The following is a 20,659-nucleotide window of genomic DNA, read 5'->3' on the forward strand; positions in this document are numbered from 1 at the left end:
AATCTGCTCTGTCAGAGAAAGACTGTAAAATGGGGGAGGGGAAAGAAATGAGGAAAAAAAAGTCTTCTAAAACACATATATGTTATTGAGTAATGCTAAAATGCTAGCAGGATACTACTAAAGTAACTAGAAGTGTTTGTTACCATTTGTATAACATGTTCTCTAACAATTTTTCCTTTAGTATTACTGAATACTCTGTAACAGACTGAAAATAGCATTTAACAAAACCAGTATTTTCTCCCAAAACCTCTATTAAGAAGTGAAATATTTTAATAACACCCTATTGACACAGTCAGAAATCAAAGAGATGTGATTTATTTTAAATGGGAAATTATTCTGACTTGATATTGAACTAAAACAGGCCACTCTAACTGAACTATAACATGAGAGGAGCAAAAGCATAATAGAACTGTCACTTATTCTTCAAACTTAATTTGAAAAACATTAGGGAAAAATGGGCAATGCTTGTGACAGTAGTATGTAGCCTTAGCTTTCTGACACGGGCTCATTTACTTCTAATTATAATTTTCAGTATTTGGGTTTTGAAGTCCTGCTGTCATTATGTGGCAAACACTGCCACATTTCCCAGATGGGAAGTCCTCAACTCTGCATCTCCCAGTACAGACTTCATTTAAAAACAAAAATGGCACAAAGTTACATGAAAAGAAAAAAGGCCCTTGCCTCAGTGATACTAAGAAACAACAAAAAAATATCTATGGGGATTCCTGTGCACTTCATTGTAACACATTATCCACAAAGTTCAGTGGCATGAAAAAAATGGTTGGAACCATCTCTTGATGGCTTAATATTGATTATACTTCCCCTGATTTTCCATTATACACATGAAAAACTTGAAACTCAGGCTGTTAGGACCAGGTATGTTCCTCCCATTGATAAATTCCTGGGAAACAATTGTGGGAGAAGAAAAATCAAATTTTGGGAAAAAAACGTTAAAAAAAAAAAAAAGCAGCTTAGCAAAACTCCCTCTAAAATGCTTCCTTCCCCTCCCAATAGAGGAAGAGTATGCTCTCCAACAAGCTTTAGATACTTCTGCACCATAATTTCTACTAAAGCTTAGTCTTTCACTGCAGTCTCCCCTTTTTAGAAGTTTTCCTACAATGATACTTCTGAAGAACAACTTCAGAAAGAAAAAAGCGTGTAGCACCAGTTGTTTGGTTGGAGGTACTTCTCACTCCAACTTAAAACAGAAAATAGGAGTAAGGTGTTGGATGGAATAATTGGCATGGAGACTTCACAAAGACATATCCTCTTTTTGTGGGTGTAACTGTAAAAAAGGACAGCACAAGAAGACTTGAGGAAGTGAAGCAAAGAGAAGAACTTTTTTTTTTTTTTGATAGAGGGGAACTGGAAGCTCCTTTGACAAAAACAGGCCTAAAATAATCTCTATTGAAAACTTCAGATCTTGGGAGGCTTTCACTGTTCATTAATTTTCTAGGCCCATGACCATTCAGAGTAGATTTGGGACTTAGTAGGGAAATAATTACATGTAATTGCACATATATTTATTCAGTTGACCATTTGAAAATTTCCATGAAGTACTATAACCCAAGTTTAAGTAGTTCTTTGGCACTAGCAAAATTCTAGATTATTTAAGCACAAGAAAAATTAGCGTGTTTCTCTTCAGCCTTTTAAAAAGCAAATATATGCCAGCGAGCCCTATAACGTTAAACCCAAATGCAAATATAAATTATGTTGATAAATTCCATTATTTTTACAGTATATGTTTTTAAAACTACATTTTACAACACATCTTGAATTGGCTATAAAGCTGCTCTTCTTTGAGTCCCCTGGAGTTGGTAAACAAATGTAAACAGAAAGTACACTTCATGTGCTTTTTCTTGCCATCGATTTTTACGCAATTAATTTTTATATACATGCTTCCGCAGTAAAACCATGCCTATATATGAGAACTGTACGTAACTTAACAGTAGAATCATTAAGATTTAAGTTAATATTGATGCACTTTTATCTAAAGTATAGACAAGTTGCTGAATCTCTGCCACGCTTAAGCAGCACAATAATATTGGGGTTTAAGGTTTATTTTACTACACCAATATTTACGTGCTGCTAGGGCGGAACAAGTATGACAACTCTTCTATTCATCCACATGTCAGGAACACAAATTCATTAACAGAAAAATTTATGTTAGCATCTTCAACTGTTTCTCTTCCTTAAATTTCTAAAGCAGCAAATAATGATTCGCATCTTTATTAGAGCATGCAAACCATGATGTGCTGCTAGAGTACTTTAAGGCCTCCAATATAAGACTCAAAACCTAAACAGTATTTTGGTAACTGTAACTGGAAATATAGTTTTGCTTAAATCTGTTTTTATTCATACACCAACCTGTAAAATCAAGAATCTGTTATGGTCCAGATCAATTCCATGACTTCGAAGAAGAATACCAACATCTTTGAATGTTGACTTCTTTCCATTAATGTGATAGACAGAAGAATTATCTCTATAGGCAGTTCTAGATACACAAAAATTGCTTTTAGGAATGACTTCATAATCATCTCCTTCCTGTTTTGAGGAAAAACAATGCCAGAAGAACAATTAGTATATCACAGGTTTACCTCATATTTCACAATTAAGCACAGAAATTTTATCATGTTAAGGCTTAGGCTTACTGCACTCTGGAGTCCAATAGAAGTGGGAACTATCTTAAAGAATATATACCTCAAAAAAAATATCTTGAGAACTGGATAAAAATACCCCAAATTGTTTAAACAGCATGGCCCTCATATTATGCATTTCCCATCTCCAACAGAAACTATTGCTTTGAAAATATGTAATTTATTCTCTTTACCACTGCTTCACATCACAAAAGAAACAGCCTACTTCAATACTAAAGTGCCTTTGATATTCTACCCTTTTAATTTTACTTTAGGAAGTCTTGAATGACTTGCCACCGTCTACATTTAAGCTCTTTTATAGTGCTAGGAAAAGAAGTTTCTCTTAGCTGAGGAGTTCTAAAGAGAAAGTGTAGAAGACAAAAAAGCAAAACATTAGAGATGTGATAAATATGATATCATCAGCTTCAAAAGAACTTACCTAAAAAGCAGCAACTACAGTAAAGCTGGTACTATACTTTAAAAAAGTTAAAATTGTTGCATGCTTCTTGTAAAGACTAAAATTGCCCTACCACTTTCCCACATCAACCCCCAAGAGCATAATGAAATTTGTATATAATGTATTCAGAAGTTTTTAACATCATAAATTTAGATTCTAGATGTTAACGAAGTCAAGTCAAAAATAAGAATAAATAATTATTGAATCTGGCTCTTACAGCCAGAAGCAAAAGATGTGTGAATGTAGATTAAGTCAAAGAAAAATTCTGTTTTAAAACAGTTCCTTTAAAGATTGTATATATTTTCATCTTATTGCCACAAGTTTTGAAACTTCAGTGTACATTTCCCACTATATTGACTAACCTCATGTTCAAGATGATACTTCAGCCAGACTAAGTGTCCACAAAAATTAAATTAAAATCAAGTAAAATAAATTGTCTGTTGCAATTACAGTGCAAACAATTGTCAACAAAATTGTACAGAAGTTTTTAACCAATTTGTGCAGTGGCAAGCAAAATAAATATTTTTTAAATTGTCAACACTTTCTATTTCATTCAAACAAAATATCAGGTTCAGAAGTGTTTAGTCACAGAGTGTGAAGTGTAGAATTTTTCACAAAAAATCTACTTTAAAATTGCAGGCACGTTTACATCACATGAAGTGTAAATAAGAGTTTCAGATTAATTTTACATTTTCTAAATTTTCTAAAATAGTTTCAATTGGTTTGAAAAGTTTTGCTTAAAAGGGTTTTATCTCTTAATCTATATGCTTGTAATATAAGCTTAAGAATATGCAACATATCCAAATGTAGATTTAAAAATTTTTAGAGGTGTTATTAATTTCAGAAAAAGGCTTTATTTACTTGAGGTAAAAGAAAAGACAACTCTAAAACGATTCCTTAAAATGACTGTTATATATTTTTTAAGTAGCTTTAAAACGAACATGTTCCAGATATTAGTGTTGCAGAAAAAAAAAAAGAGAGGAGCTCTTATTAATATTTTAAGTACTGCACTACTCGATAGAGGATTTTTTAAGCTAATTCTAAACTTTGAATTGATGTTTTACATCCCAGTGGTAAACTAATTATGCTATGAAGTTTTCCCCAGCTCAGACTAATTAATTATTGAAGCCATCAAATCCTGAAAGAAAATAAGTCTCCCCTGTTCTGAATAGAAGAATACATACCTTGTCAATGATCTTTTGGAAGTGGATTTCCACAGAACAACTCTGGATGTCCGTATGTTCATCAGAATTATGGATCAGCACAGAGAGTTTTTTGGATCTGATTTTTTGTGCTCGATACCCAAACACAAAAAGCATTGCATCAATGATATTGGATTTTCCACTGCCATTTGGCCCAATAATACATGAAAAACGCTACATAGTAGAAGGAAGAAAAAAAAGTGACAGTCAAAGGGAAATAGATCCTGGCCAGTGTAACATCATCTACTTCATTTGTGAATAGTTTAAAACACGATTATTTCTACTGAAGAAAACTGCAGATTATTTGATAGCTTAATCTTCACTGCCAAAGGTAGTGCAGTACAACTTATTTAAGAAAAAAACACCTCAACTCAGCTCAGCTTTCTAAATTTTAACTTGTCAACTCAAAACGATACTGCACTTAGCAAGCATGTTCGCAAGGAAAGTTTCATGATTAGCCACGTAAGTCTCTTGTGGGCACTAAAAAATATTCTCATTCTTCAAACTTACCCCTAAAAATTCCCCAGTAAACGAAATAAAGAGAAAAGTGTGCTTTTTTAAGGTTTACTGACAAATTAAATTTGTACAGTATCAGAAAGTTGCACTTAACTGTTTTCTCTTCTGCCCAACAGCTAAAATACAGAATATCACCCTAGAAGCAATTCTAAAACCTAAATATTCTTCAGTTTTTCTGAGGTAAGGTTATGTGAAAATACAGGAAGGAATACCAGCACAGTGAAGTCTTACCTTCATTTAGAAAATGATTAAGGTAAAAGAAAGATACCTTATGAAAAGGTCCCAAAATTTGCTCCCCTGCATAGGATTTGAAGTTCTGGTTTACAATATGAGTTATCATGAGACGAGGAGCACCAGGTTCATTGGTCATTGCTGGAGGTGGGGGAGGAGGGATGCTACCCAAAATCTCTTCTAAACTTCGATTGTCAGGCACCTCATCTGAGACTGCTAAAAACCATCCAAAATAAGCAGAAAGAAAATTAAGACTATAAGCTCTCCATGACTAGACACCTTGTAAAGTGTTCAATTCGATAAGCAAACATCGTTTCTATATTAACCAGACCTATACATTTGCGTGCAAGTGTTAAAATCAGCTAAGTGGTATTAAAATCCTCCTTCCAATGAACTGAATCTTTAAAAAGAGACACTTAAGATGTCCCATCGATTCACTAGTGGGCTTGTTCTTTCATTATGTAATTCTTATTCTAACACACTTTAATAGGCACTCTGCAATTACAGTTGCTACAACCGTCACAATAAGCCTACAAATCTGAAACAGGCAAAGTCTTTCTAATTAATAAGTGCAAAGCCACATTTCAAGTGTGCTCGCAAGTCACTCTGCAAGATTTGGGGATCGCTGCACAATGCTCTGAAAGCTGTAATGACAGCACAACTACTCTGCAAAGACAGGAAGTTTGTTACGAAAACAAACTGGCCCCCTGGATATCTGCTAGTTGTAAGCAAAGCAGCTTTTCAACAGTTACTAGCAACTCTTTCTTCAAATAGACAGCCGTTTTTGCCACCAATTTCAACATATCAATCCATTTGTCAAACACCTTTGCTTTAATAATTGCCTATCTGGCTACCGAAACAGGCACACGCTGCTGTTTTTCCAGACGTTTTCAACAAAAACCTCAAGGAACACAAGAAAACACACTGGTTCATGAAAAAGAAAGTCAAATCATTTTAAGAGTTAAGTAAATAAACTTGACATTTATTCCATTCCAAGAAAACCCATACCATTGGCTGCATATAAATTTGAAAAATCCTGCTGTTGTATCATAATCTTAAGCACAATGTTATAGAACAGGAATATGAAATAGGCTTTATTAGGAGAAAATCTACAAAATTGCTTTTGCACTTGTACTGTGTCACTGGTCCAAACACTTTAACTCTTTTCAAACCCTCTTCACCACTTTAAAAGCAGTTTAAACTTGCCAGGAGTCAAGGCTTTCAGTATTCCTTTCTAGACGAGAAAAGAGTGAATCCCCATCTGGCACAATCAGTAAATTCAACTGAGCATTGTTGCTAAATATGCACTATCGTCTAGTTTACATGCCATCGGAACCACAAAATTCAGACCTACCTTGTGGTTGTACTTCACCAAGCTGTCCGTCTCCTTGTTTTTCCACTTCCATGTCACTGGTGGAATCCTCTAAAGGCTCCCTGCCCTTCTGATGGGCTGCTGTGGATGTTTTGGTGCTCTTGCTTGCCATGGTTATCTGTTGGCTGTTCCCCTTCAATTCCAAGCAATCAAACTACTGAAGGGATCTACCTCCTTTTCTGACATAAACAAGAAAACCCCGTGATCTATGATTTGAACTACAATCCCCTAAGGAATATACCTATGTGCTAATCCACATGTTTGACTATCGTGGAAACTAAAGACTAGATGTATTTTGAAGGCAAAAATCCAAATCCGAAACGAAAACAAAAGCTGAGCCTCGCAAACATACCACCCATCACCCCAAAAAACAACGGACCCACCCTAATCTGCAGAAACAGCACAAATCTACCTACTGAAAACTCACACGGCCATGTTCAGTGGAGTTAGCATGCTCAGAGAAAGCAACCGTGATGCTGGGGGCCAAAGAGTTAAAGACGCATTCGCAAAACAAACTGAAAAGCCATATGTCTCCCCTCTCCTGGAAGCGCCCTTTACATACACCTTTCAGACCTGACACCCGTTTTACTTTCAACACTCCATGCTGGCTACGTGCGTGTACACAAACAAAAAGAGCTGTGTAATTATAGCAAAGGCTTGGCTCTTAAGCAGTTTAAATCAATACGCTCGTTTCACGAGATATAACAGCCTCTATACTGCTAGCATTCAACGTTTAACAGAGGAAAGCAAGACGAAATACCTTCATCTAGTTCTGATGTTAAAGTTATCTGATCAAGAAGGAAGCGGTACAGGAGTCCATCAGCTGGCACTTAAGCCCAGCTCCCCGAAAAAAAAGTAGAAACAGAAAACAACCGATGCGAAGAAAAGACGGCCGCGGGAGCGAAACTCTCCCCAAAGAGTTTAAATTGCAGCAAGTGGCGGAGTTAGTTTGCAGAAAAACAGACATGAGAAAGTTTACTTCTCACAAGATAAAAAACTGACGTGGTTAGAAAGTCATCTTACAATTGGTGCCAATCATTTGACGTTTTCAGACCTACCCCCAGCCCACACTCTCATGAGAGCCCTTCATTTGGGACAATGGGGGAGGGGGGGAAACGAGCGAGAGATCTCATTTTAAGGCAATTTGAGTCAGTGCCCCGGTTCAGAAGTGTTCCGCAATGGCTGTCTCAGACAATTACAGCTCTCGGAGCCTCAGATTTATTTAATTTTTTCCCCCAAAACCGTTCAGCTCCAAGGGAAGGGCGCAACGCGGACCCATCCACCTCAGCGGCCCCCTCCCAGCCGGCCCCTCACCTCAGCCTTCAAACGGCGGGGAAGCGGCGACCGCCGGCTCCCTCAGCAGCTCCCCAGCCCCCCCCCCTCCAAAGCCAGCCCCGAGGTGCGGGCTCAAAGCATCTCTCGGCCACCTCCTGCCCCGGGCAGAGCGAGAAGGAGCCGAGCACAGCGGCTCCCTGACGGCTCCGGGGCCGAGAGCCGGTGTCAGCGAGGGGCTGGGAGCCTCCCGAGCCGCCCCCTCGCCCTGAGGGACGCGGCTGCAGCCCCGCCGCCGCCTTTCCAAGCGGCTCAGCCCTCGGGCTCGGAGGAGCCGTGGAGGGATCCCCGCTTTTTCAGGGGATCCAAACGGGGCTTCAGCACCCCGGGGCTCAGCTCCCCGCTCTCCCCGCCGATCCCTAAGGGCGCAGGGGCAGCCCCCTGCCGCCTCTCCCCCCAAAACCCCTCACACGACGGAACCGGGCGCCGAGCCCCTCACAGCCGGGGGGGCTCCGCCGCACCCCCCCCCCCTCAGCGCTCTGAGGGGCAGCGCCCGCCGCCCCCGCTCCCGGCCGCTCTCCTCACCGCCTCAGCGACCCCCGCCGCCTCCTCCTCCTCGTCGGGGGAGCTCCCCTCGGCCCCCTGCCCCGGGGAGCGGCCGCCGGTTCCCCGGCCGGGGCGGCTCGGAGCGGCAGCGGGGCTGGGGACCGGGCTGGCCGCGGCGGCTCGGCGGCTGCCACACTCGAAAATGGCGCCCAAACGGCGAACTCGAACCGAAATTCGTTAGAAAGGCGCGGGGCACGCTGGGAGGGGCGGGGGCCGGCCCGCCGCGCGTTTGAAAGGAGGGAAAAAAAAAAAAAAAAAAACTAAAAAAAAAAAAAAAAAAAAAAAGCAAAAAAAAAAAAGCCCCGCCGGGCGCCATCTTGGCGCCTCACCGCGCTGCGGGCCGTTTGGGGGTGGATTTTTTTTAATTTAATTTTATTTTTTTATATATATTTTATTTTTTTTTTTTTAACGGGGGTGGCTGAGGCGCAGTCAGCGCTGTTTGAGGCGCCTCAGCCGCTCCCCGCGCGGTGGAGGGGGGGGATTGGGGGGGTGTGGGGGTCGTTTGGGTTTGGGAAGTAGGTCAGGGGGCGGCGCCTGGGCGTGCGGACGGGGCTTTTAAGACTAAAATATAACGATAACGGTAATAAAAATAAAAGTGAGGATCGTAAAACTGCGGTGCGGTTTTCGGGCGGCGCTAACTAACGGGCGGCGCGGGGGCCGCGTCACCTGGGCTGTCACCGCCCGCCCGGGACCGTGAGGTGGCGGGGGGGGGGGGGGAGGAGGAGGAGGAGGAGGGAGGAAGAAGAAGGAAAGAGGAGGAGGAGGAGGAAAAAGGAGGAGGAGGAGGAGGAGGAAGGCGAAGTCTCGCGGGAAGTCGCTATAGAGACGGGGGGGCCGCGGAGACGCCGCCTGTGCCGGGAGGAAGGCGGGAGCCGCCGGGGGCCGCCTCAGGCTGGCGGCTGAGGGAGCGGCGGTGGTGGCTGGCTCCGATCCGCTCCGCTCCCCCCCGTCCTGGCGCAGGTAAAGGCAGGGGGCGGCGGGTGAGGGGGCTGCGAGCCGGGATCTGCGAGCCGGGACCCGCGGGGGTGCGGGGAGAGCCGCGGGCAGGCTGGGAACCCGCTGGGGACCGGCTCCATGGGGGTGCGTGGCGGGAGGGAGCGGCCGCCCGGGGAGCTGGGCACCGGCTCGGTGCTGTCCCTGAGGGAAAAGGGGGAGCCGCGTCCCTCTGCCTCCTCCTCTCCGCCTCGCACAGCTTTGCTCAAGCTCTTGGGCCCTCTCCTTCCCCTCCTGGGCCGTCTCTGAGCCCTCACTTCTCGGCCAGCAGCTCCGGAGGTGGAGCAGCTGAAGGGGGAGAGCGCAGGGTGGGAATTGCGGTGAGGAGGCACGGGGCTGAGGTGTTTTTTAGTTTGAGGCCGGGAGAAGCTGAGCCGAGCTCATGTAGAGCAGCTTGCTGCCTGCCCTTGGTGCCCAGCCGCCTCCTTCTTGCCGTATCGTTTTGAAAAGCTTCAGGGAAATGCTTTCAGCTGATGCGCCAGCAGTTAGGCTGCTGAGATCTGACAAGAATAAATGCATGAAGGGTGCAGGATGAGAGGAGTCGCCACTGTCTGAGCTGTCCTGTGCCCCAAACACCTCACCTGGCCCTAACAGGTGCAGCTGTGGGGTGCCCAGCTACAATCTCGAGCAAGTTCGTCCTATTTAGTTGCACATAAGGAGTGTTTTGAAGTGGCCTTTTCAAAAATTACAGTATTTACTTCATGCCTTGAAAGTAAATTTACAGAATTAATGTGATTTTTTTAAAAAATTTACATGACAATTTGGTTGGGGTGTCCCTGCAGTGGAAGCTGGCCATACCAGCATGTCTCCTGAAACTCTTAAGTGAGGAATAAGAAGTTAAAAACTATCAAGAAGCAGCTGAAAGGGTGGGTTTAAGTGTGGAAAACATTGCAGCAGAGGCTGAACAGGTATGTGGCCCTGCGGAGCAAAGGTATTGCCACTATGTAGAAGTCAGGGACTTGATTAAAAGTTGGAAGTTGAGCACAAACTTAGGCCCCTTCTAAACACAAGGGTGGTGAGGTTTGCCATGCAGCTTTTGGTTAAGGTATGAGAATGAGATTAGACATCCAAATATGAGAGAGAGAATTATTTAAAAATTACATTGGTTAACACACGCAATAGTTAGGTAGGGTGGAAAATTAATTTATTTTATCCTTTGGGCATCCTTTTAATGTTTCTTAAGTTCTGCATAGTACCTGTTTGACACATCATCATTTTTATGATGGAAAAAATCCAGAAGTTCAGAAGGTCACATTGTGTATTATTGTGCTCTCCTGGGAGCATACTGTTTGTCCCAAACAGTACGGTGGGTGACAGAGTGAGATATTGTATAATTTGGTCACAGCAGGATTATTTTCATATCATAGTTTTTCTTACAGTGCTGTCACTAAGCATGAAGCTTCTTGAAAAATTTGTGATTCCAGGTTTTCCCTTGCTGCTGTCACAGCTATATGTCTGCACAAGGCAATGTCAGTATTTCAGCTTACAACATTCCAGCAAAATGCTCCTGCCATGAGCTGTTCTTTAAATTGCCCACTGTGTTTATACTCAGCAATCGTGTTCAGTATGCAGTTGGGTACTGGACAAACAGAATTCCCTTCAAACTCAGGTTCATTTGGTGCTTATTTTGGCACAGTGCTAATGCAATATTGGTCATTCAAAACTTTGTCTTGCTGTTGGTATCTTCCTTTTTAGTTTTGGCTACTTACATGTTTGCTTTGTTTTATTACAGTTATACCTCCATACCTTTTTTAATGATACATCTGAGCAACTGCAATGAGACTGAAGACTTCACTTTTAAAGGAACCAAAGCATATCCTTTGTCTCAGAATAAACCACAGAAAAACATGTTGTTATTTAGTTTCTTTCCTAGAAATGATTTTATTTACCTCAAACCTTGTAGTAAAATATTTGTAAATTGCAGGTGGCTTTTTTTAACTTTACCATCTAGTACGCTTTTAAGGGCAGTGTTTTAAGAGATGTGGAGCTGTCAGTGTTTTGCTACTAAGTTTTAAGTTTTTCTTTCCTTTCCTTTCCTTTTTGTAGTGATGTTAAATCTTTCCAAGACAGTAAATAGGAGTAGTGATATTGTATACTTTCTTGCAAGAGGATGCACACATAGCAGATATAAACAAAAGTGTGATTTTCCATTTCTTAATGAATATGTCAATAGTTTATATACGTTGTGGTGTTAATAAACCAACACCACGTGTGTTGAAGTGAACAGTAATAGGGTGATTTGCACTTGCATTGTTCACTAAGATGCTTTACAGGTGTAACCCAACAGTTCTACAAAGTTTCAATAAATAAATCTATATCACAGTAATTCTATTTTTACATGATATGGCTTGTCTGCTTTGTTTCCTGGTGAATTTCTACCATCTCTTTCCTTGACACAAAAGAGCAAAGAAAAAAATGAAGAATCATATTTCCTGTGTACAAAACATTTTATGCAACCTTATGAAAATAATGTTACTGTACTGAGATATTTTATGTCCATTTTTGATGATTAAAATTTTCAGATTTCCTTAATTTAATTAAACATAAGGGATTAGTTAGCTGTGTGGGATGGACTACAGCTGATGAGCTATACTCCTGCAGTGATGACCACCAAATTATGAAATGGAACCTTTTAACTAGTGAGACTACACGAGTAGTGAAACTCCCAGATGATACTTATCCCATAGATCTTCACTGGCTTCCCAGAAGTGTAGGTGGGAAGAAGCAGTCCCATGCTGAGAGCTTTGTTCTTACAAGTTCTGATGGTAAGTCGATTAAAAATGCTTACAATGTTATACCACTTTGTGCTTACATCACAAATACTTAAAGAATTATCTGCATTTAAATAGTCTGCTATAAACCAACTTCAAATACCTATATAGGAGTTGCACTGATAGATGTTTCCCAGTTGCACAAAATACACAGTTGCACAAAACAGATGTTGCAAAATTAATACATTGTATTAGTATAGTTTCCACTGATACGTCATCATTAGACATACTTCCGTCAGCAGATACATAATTTTATATGTAAAGTCAAATTCTGTTATATTTCACAGCTCATTTCCCGTTTGTCTATTTCATTATCCAGTAGTTTTAAATATGTCTGGACTACCTACCAACATAGATACCAGATTGCTTATAGCTATCAAAACGGAAGATACTGAAGTTGCTTAATTGTTATGTTTAATATCAATGTAGTCTGTATCTTGGACATACTACAAGAACATGTCTTGTGTCTGCTTTCTCTGGAGTCTTGAATATCCCTCTGAAGCATCTAGTTCTGGCTGTCAGCAGATCTGTAAGACTAGTCTGTGTGTTTGCTGTGGTGGCAGACATATATACACATATATCTGCTGTGTGCTGCTGTGTCTCCAGTGTAGTCGTGCACTGGACTGGACTTTATGACAGTAGTGATGGTAGTGACGGTATTCCAGTGCGCAGATTGTGTTTTGTGGAAGGGAAGCAGGAGCCAGGAGGTTTGATCTTTGCTTGTTTTTTTACTTCCTCCCCAAAGAGACATTAATTTGTGTCCAGCTTAAGCACAGTCAATTTTTTTTTCCTGTATGATGGCAAATTTTTCATATCCCCATTTCAGTGAAGAAATCTCAGGTAATTAGTTTCATTATAATTTTACATTTATTGTGCAGCAGCCCATACAAGTCAGGTCAGACTTGTCTCCTTTCTTCCTGGTGTTGCAGTTGGGATTATGATCCATGCCATCGACAGTTTTCTGTGTATATTTTCCCTGTCTTTTATTCTCTTATCCCTTTTCTTCATTAAGTAAAACGCTTGGACTTTTTTGTCCATTTTTTAAAAGAAAATATGAAAAATAACAGTAAAGAGAAATTTTCATCCACCCTCTTTTCATTTTTGCTATAAAGAACCTACAGTGTGGATACCCTGTTTCTTCCTGAACCTGTCAATTTTAAAACCAAGACTGCAAGGTGTTTGATCCTTTATGAAATTTGCTTTTATTTTATCTTACATTGACGTTGTTATTGACCATGAGCCTGCTGATGGGATGTTGGTTTGGGAAGGGTTTCTAATACTTCCATGTGGCGCATCCAAGAACGTGGCAAATGGGAGACCTGGAAAAGCTCTATGACTCGCTTGCAGAAGTTGGGCAGTCCTTATGTGGATCCTAACATCTCATACCTTTGTTTTATTCCACTGAAAACACAGTGAAAGGTTTCAGAATAAGTCAATTAAACTGTTCTGCTGATAGCGGTAATTATGTGCGCAAAGAAGCAGATCACACGAATCTACTAAACTGAGTTTATATTCTTCTGTCAGCGGTCAGAGGTCTTGGTGGTAAAGCAGTGTTTCGACACAAATGGCAGTGATGGGAGTTTCTCAGCAGTGAGCTCAAAGCACTTCTCTGCTCTAAATCCCCGCCAGCTCTTTCATGCAGAACAGATCGTGCTCAATTGTAGGGAGTTCCCATCAGAATCATAATGGCCATCAGTCCGTGACCTTATTGACCGCTTTCACGGGGACCTGTTGATGGTTTCAATGGGACTGATGGATGATTTCCAGTTAACTTCTGCCCACGCTGTGGCCAGAACCTCGGATTTGTGGGTGTAGTGTGTTTCCTTTGTGAGGGCTGCTTGTGTGGATAGCTTCGCAGCGAGCCTGGTAGGGAGCAGAGGGTTTGTTACTGGGCATTAGCAGGCTGGAGCTGGTGTGTCCAGCATGGCTTTCTGTACGGACAGGGAGAGATAATATGTGCTTGAAGAAGGCAGGGAAAATTCATTCAGTGCATGAAATTTTGGCAATTTCTCTGTCTTCTAGCAATGGTTGCACTTAACAATTAGGAAGGCTGAGAGTTCAGTTCACAGACTGGAGGCCAAGATCTCTTTGAGGTATTCGGTGTATATATAAGGGCTCCAAATACCTCCATGAAACAGACGACTTCAGTCTGGTATGCATTTTTTTTCTCTCATTTTCCTCTGGGTTTTATATCACTGAGATACATGAGGAAAATTAAATTATATTCATAGATTAATTGAAAGGTTGAAAATCAGGTTTTATTTTTTCAGAAGTGTTAAAAAAAAGAAGCATGTTCTGGTAGCATGCTTTCTGATATGCTTTAGTCTATACCCCTTAGGTAAGGTAGCAGTTCTTAAACGCAGTGTCTAGTAGGTATGGGTGACCTTCTCCAGCAAGTGGATTAATTGAACTGCAGCAGAGCTACCCTTTAGGAATAAAGAGTCGTGAATAACATCATGTATAGGTAGGGCCTGGAATCTTATCTGGGATTTGTTAGGACTTTTTAAGGCTGTCATTTAATTCTTAGAGGTTGGGATTACTCTAAGTGACTTAAATCAATCGCAGGGGTTTATAGTGAGGGGTTCTTACAGCCTAGCAGATGATTCTTGTTGCTGCACGAGATTTTATTTGTCTGACCAACAAATTCTAAACCAGTCCCTTAATCTTGATCTGCATTTTCCTTGATAAGACTTTTTTTGTTCATTTGTAACTTTTACCAAGCATATTCTGTCTAGCCTAAAGTTGTCATTTTAGGATTCTAGCTAATGTTGGAGTATTTTATAAAGATTTCAGCTACAAGGAATAGAGACAAAAGGGCCAGGAAGAATGCTGTCTCTTTCATATTAAAAAAAAAAAAAAAGAGAGATTTTTTTTTATAAAACGTAAACAATCATGTAACTCTGTCTCAGAATCCATATGCACTTGAGAGTCTGTAAACTGTCATTGTCCAACTTCTGGAGATCAGCTTGATTAACTTTCACTTTCTTTTAATGCAGCTGTTTCTTGCTTGCATGCAGTATAAACTGATTTAGCTGCCTCTGCCAACTTGCAGAGGGATTTTTTTTATCGTGCAGTGGGATTTTTTTATTTTTATTTTATTTATTTTTCTTTTTACAAACACGTAGGCCCTTTGGATTGCACGTTTTCGGCACATTCCTAAGGCTTATCACCTTAACAGTGTTACAGCTGGAATAGGTACTGGCCACTCAAAGTCTGCAGTCTCCTGGCCTGGCCTGTTTCTTGGGCAACAGAAGGTTGTACAGAGCAGCAGATACCCTGAGGTAGGAGGGTAACGTAGGGTATTGCATGAGGAAGATAGGATGTAATTTTTATTTAACTGATTAGAGTAAATCCCAATTTGTATATAAGCTTTGAGTCTAAATACAAACAAAACTGAATGAAAACACTGACCTAGAAACTTTTTTCCTGCTCCCTAAGAAAAGAAAGAAAGTGGGACTCCATGGTCAGACTTGTAAGGGGCTTTCTGCCAGGTAATCAATAACTTTGGAACTAGCTCCAGAGAGACAGAGTGCCCTCCATCCCTACAATTTTTATGGAAAGGGGCAGCAATGTGATGAAAAAAACACTGAATTAGTGAACACTGTAACAAGGGGGCAGCTGTGGCACGGGCTGATGACAGTCCATGTGGAAGAGTTGTCATCATGACCCCACTGATGGGAAGATTCAGCTGAATTCCCTTCTTAGGCAGTAACATTTGATTAGCTTTGCTCTTACTCATGGAATTAATTATTTTTACTATAATTCACTTTTTTTTTTTTGGTCTTATATAAGTTAGCACTTTATCTGCTTTCTCACAGACTTTTTAACCTAGTAGCTGTTGTTCAGACTAAGGGGTAAGCTCGTAGCAAATAGTGGTAAATTCAGCCTGCAAAGTTGGTTTTTGGAGAACTGTTCCTGAAATGTATTAGTCAAAAAAAAATCATAGTTTTGTTCAATTTTACCCAATGAAATAGAAATAAAAAACCAGCGCTAACCTAATTTGGAAACAAATAAATGGAGATAAATCTTGATGCAGAAAATTCAGTTTTCCTCCTAGTGTAACCTAGCACTTTTAATGGATATAACTTACCTTGCAAAGGTTTTTGGTTTTTTTTTGTGTGTATGTGTGAGTGAATTACTGCATTGTAAGTGTATAATCAAGTTTTGTTTCTGAATTATTTTTTTTAATAGTAAAATTTAAAATTTTGTTTAGCTACTACATATATATCATGCCTTACGTGTCAAGCCTGCAGTTTTCCTGCAGCAGCTAATTCGTCTCTGTGATAAGGATTCCTGGAAATTTGCTGAATCTGATGGAAATTGAGTATAATGTCTTTACAGGGTTGCATTTAATTCCTGGTTCAACTCCAGATGTTTGTGAAATTAGAGCAAATGTAAATTTAATCCTCTTGGGTGTTCTTCTGAGTTTCATCTCTTGTGGGATATTGTTCTTTTACTTCCTACTTACATTGATTATGCTACTACTTTATTTACAAAAATAAAGAAAATGTTCAGCTTTAAATTGCACATTAAGCACAAATCATGAGGGAATAGACCTATTTTTTTTTTCAACTCTTATTTTATTGATAATTTTGCATTAGGTCAGCATTTAAGAGTCCGTGAAAAGTAATGAACAAAACATACATCTTTTTTATTCTGTATTTAAATAGGCTGCTAATCCCCCACTTGAAATTCCTCCAGAACTGGAGAGTCACTTTAAGCTTGAGGACAGCTTCTGGCTTCAGTACTTCATAAAAAGCAGGGAACAGTATTTTACAAATCTCAGATTTAAAGTAAGGTTAAGTTGAATCACTTCTATCTATTCCAAGCATATAGCTAAAATTTTCCCTTTCTTAATTGTGTATAAGAAGGCAATAAATTCTATTTGAAATCCTCTATTACTCGAATGTTAAATTGAAGAACAGAAGAAAGAAGAAGGCAGAGAAAACCATTGAAATTTGGCTTTCAGAGCAACTTCTATGTGAGAACGCAATGAAGAAAATGTGTTTAATGAGTCGCATTGATATGACTATCATAAGTTGTAAATTCATGTTGGAAAAGTAAAGAAATTACAGAAATAAAGATGATATCCATGAAAATTTTGATTTGTGCTGAACTGTTACTGTACAGTTCTTAAATACACGATCCTCTTTCCAGATGAATTCTTAGTGCCAAAGATGGACCTGTTTTTATTTGAAAATGTATTCTTTCCTAGTAGGCCACAGATTGCTACGGTTTATTATTTGGAAGATGCCTTGTGAAAAAGTAGGAGCTGGCAGACCGGGAAGGGATGCAGAAGATGGATCAGCGAGTTGAATACTTCCCAATGTCACAGGGTTTTATCCTGTACACTGACACGGCCCATTGTTTTCCCGATAATGTGACTTAAACCAAAATACTCAGTTGCTTGCCAACTGTCATTTTTTTGTTGTTGTTCTTTTTTTTTTTTTGGTTGTTTGTTTCCTGGTATGTGTCAGGTTGCAGGGGCTTCTTAGAGGAGTACCGGGGCCTTTACTGAGTGGTAGTGAAAAGCAAAAATGTATCGTTCAGTGTGTGATATTTAAATGGTCTGCTCGAATAAACTGATTTATACAAACCATTCTTTTTCTTCAGTATTAAGTCTTTAGCTTGGAAATCCTGCATCGTCAGAGAGTTGGCTGGATGCTTGTGCCTTTTTGTTTATATGCTCCAAATGAAGACAAAGCGTAATTGTACTCATTTGAATAATACTAGGAAGAGCACTGATGTCCGCCTGATGTTTATTTACTGACAGATCTACCAGAATGCTTTGTGTTTGCTTTTAGTCTGCTTTTGTTTTCAAGTTTTGTTTTTGTTTTGTTTCTTAAATTGAAGTGCAAAATAAAACACAATAAAAGTCACTTCAGGCTTCTGGAAGCGCAGGCCGCTTGCACAGTAGCCAAGATGGGTGAAGTTTTTTTGTTTTTAATGTGTGTTTAGTGCGGTGGTGTCTTAGGTTTTACTTTCTGTCTGGTTCATAGCTAACTCCACTCTCACCTGCACGCACACACTTGCCTTGATAACGTGTTTCTTTACTAAGATGGACAGGTTTTTAGTCTCTTTTTCTGCCCCCAGCTCTTTGTGCCAGGCCAGGCCCGTGCTGGTGGAGCGGCCGCCTCTGCCTGTACTCAGACCCTGTCACTGCTGCTGGGTTTTCTCGAGATGCTCCCGGCACCTCTGCTGATGGCTTCCATCATCCAGTTACTTCAGGGTCACAGCTTATGGTACCAGCCTCCATGAGGTCAGAGAGCCTTCCTCCACCCCTGCAAGAGGCAGCCAACTTCTGTGCTTTTCCTTAAGCAGCGCCGAGCCCCGCGGTGCTCTGGAAGCTTTCCCATCAGCCGGTGACTGCTGAAGGGTCTTTGTGCTGATGACACTATTGTAGTTCCAACTAGGTTTCAAGTTCTTCTGCACAGGAGATACCTCATTTTGAGAGGTTAAACTGCCTTCTTTTTCCCCGTTCCTCTCCCTCAAGCCTGTCATAAGGGCAATGACCAACGAAAACACCTTCAGGCACTTATTTCCACACCGTTCTTAACTCCAGATATACCTCCCTTTCTCTGGGTTTTCTCAATACATTCTGGGATCCTGCTGTGTAACCAGACCAGGTGTGGCCTGTCCTATAATTCATGCTCCCAAGCAGGAGGGTTGTATGTGTGTGTTATTAATGGAAAACTGAGCCCATCTGAAGTGACGGAGCATTCGCGTGCACTTGGTGTGAGGTAGCCGTGTAGTGTTCATTTCAAAAAATTCTGCTCACGTTGGAAATAGCTTCTGGTGGCTTACTGGCAGATATTAGATAAAATAATTTTAAAAGAGTTTTGGTTTTAAAGTAGTTAATTTGAGTTGCTGAACTATTCTGAGCCACACATTTGTTCTGCCACATGTTTCCAAGCCCTCCTTTGTCTGCTCTTTGGTCCAGTTTAAATTTGATCTTCCTGGATTTAAGCAACATCCCTCATTTGGAAAGAAAGACTTCCTCATGCTTCTGTTGAAATCATTAATAGCTTTGTTTTTTGGCTTCTGTGAATTTCCATAACAGCCCCATAATGCAAGCAGTAAGACTTCCTCAGAGAAACGCGCTCGCTGATGGTCAGATTGTACGAGCTTTTCCATTATCCTTTTGGTGTTGAGTGATTTTTCAGATCTTAAAAAAAAAAAAAAAAAGAAAACCCAAGGACTCTGCTGGGCTGCAGCGTGCGTACCTCTGTTTGTCAGCTTTCGGACAATGAAATAGCAGCAGGCGGCTGTGTCCCCAGAGAAACGCACGCACTTTGGAGGGGCACAAGCAAAATGAATAGGCAAAGCAAAGGTTGCATATACCAAAAGGAGAAAAAAAAAACAAACAGATTTTAGCTAGTTTACAAATGTTTCTTCTGCAAGAGTTCATTTGTTTGGGCTAATCATGGTTGTGAACAATGTAATTGCGCTTTGTGTTCTTGTTTCTGTTGGTTTCTTCATCTCGTTTTGCACGTGCATTGTTAAGAGAACAAAGTAAATACCGATTCACAATAATAGCTACTCAATTTCTGTATTGAACTTTTGTTTAGGGAAGTTCCACTTAATTTCCAAATCGGGAAGAGTAGAGAAGAGCGTGGAAGCCCACTGCGGAGCCGTGCTTGCAGGAAGGTGGAATTCCGAGGGAACAGCGCTGGCCACAGGTAAGCGCTCTTAAGGAAATGAAGTGGTTTGAAAACTGAAATAACAGAAGAGAGCTCTCAAAATAAAGCCTTTTGTGTTTTTTGTTTTTTGTTTTTTGTTTTTTTCATATACATAGATGATATGCCATGAAGAAGTGGAAGTGAACAAAAGTGTAATATTAAAATTTATGAAACATTAGTGCGTAAAGAAATGCGTAGAGCATGAGAGCTTTATGCTATAGGATAAACCCAACAAAATGTTTTGGAAACATAACTTAATCCCTGACATATATTTAAAAGGTGTAGTCCCAGATTTCCTAGCAGATATTCTTGTTATATTGAATTTGAATGAGTAAAATGGAGTCTATTAAAGTGTTCCCATACTGTTCTAGCTTGAAATTCTCTCCCTTGTGAGAAATGGGGGGAATAGAAACAGAAAATTAGTAACAAATAAAGTGTGCCAAAATAAGTTGCAATTTTTTTAAGTCTTTGTTATCACTCGAGGTATCATAACTTATATAAATTAATTTTGTGCTGTTTGATCAATGATGTTTTAGAAGATGATTTGCTACTTTAATACAAAAGTGAGTAAAAAACATTCCTGTTTTATTGTGATGCTGTTTATTACAAGTTATCCTATTTATTTCAAAGTAAATGTTTTTAATATCAATGCTTACATGCTTTTGGATAGGAGGATACTTGTGTGTTTTTTTCTTGTCTGTTACATAAAAAAAAAAAAAAAAAAGTTGCTAAGACCTGCACATGTCATTGGAGTTTTTTGGTCAGCAAAGTTTACTGAGGCCTTATGAGCATCTTCAATGTTCTTGTGCAGCTCTTCTTTGACTGTTTGGAGTGGCACAGTCTAGCTGCTGTCTAATCATTTTCTCTATCAGGGCTGGAAGAGTGATCTCCTGGTGTCTGTATCTCTACATGTCTTTTTTTCCC

General features: G+C 40.3%; 2 protein-coding genes across 5 annotated transcripts in view; one reads left to right on the forward strand and one right to left on the reverse strand.

Moving 5' to 3' along the window:
* The window catches only part of SMC4 (structural maintenance of chromosomes 4), a 32,399-nt gene extending 23,987 nt beyond the window's left edge, over positions 1 to 8,412 (reverse strand). Inside the window, exons 1-5 of one of the 3 annotated variants that reach the window (XM_084292329.1) lie at positions 8,272 to 8,412; positions 6,397 to 6,588; positions 5,080 to 5,258; positions 4,278 to 4,469; positions 2,368 to 2,544 (exon numbers count right to left, since the gene is read on the reverse strand). In XM_084292329.1, the coding sequence (XP_084148455.1) occupies positions 2,368 to 2,544; positions 4,278 to 4,469; positions 5,080 to 5,258; positions 6,397 to 6,526 (678 nt within the window). In that variant the 5' untranslated portion in view covers positions 6,527 to 6,588; positions 8,272 to 8,412. Of the gene's footprint in view, positions 1 to 2,367; positions 2,545 to 4,277; positions 4,470 to 5,079; positions 5,259 to 6,396; positions 6,594 to 7,174; positions 7,269 to 8,271 lie in introns of those variants that run through there. The other 2 variants (XM_084292327.1, XM_084292328.1) reach the window with 2 other exon arrangements.
* A 3,418-nt stretch (positions 8,413 to 11,830) lies between these two features.
* Positions 11,831 to 20,659, forward strand: part of IFT80 (intraflagellar transport 80) — a 44,083-nt gene continuing 35,254 nt past the window's right edge. For both annotated transcript variants that reach the window (XM_084291706.1, XM_084291707.1), the window contains exons 1-2: positions 11,831 to 12,050; positions 19,625 to 19,735. In XM_084291706.1, the coding sequence (XP_084147832.1) occupies positions 11,903 to 12,050; positions 19,625 to 19,735 (259 nt within the window). In that variant the 5' untranslated portion in view covers positions 11,831 to 11,902. The remainder of the gene's footprint in view (positions 12,051 to 19,624; positions 19,736 to 20,659) is intronic.

This window comes from Netta rufina (genome assembly GCF_964035555.1).
Source record: "Netta rufina genome assembly, chromosome: 9".
Lineage (NCBI taxonomy): Eukaryota > Metazoa > Chordata > Aves > Anseriformes > Anatidae > Netta > Netta rufina.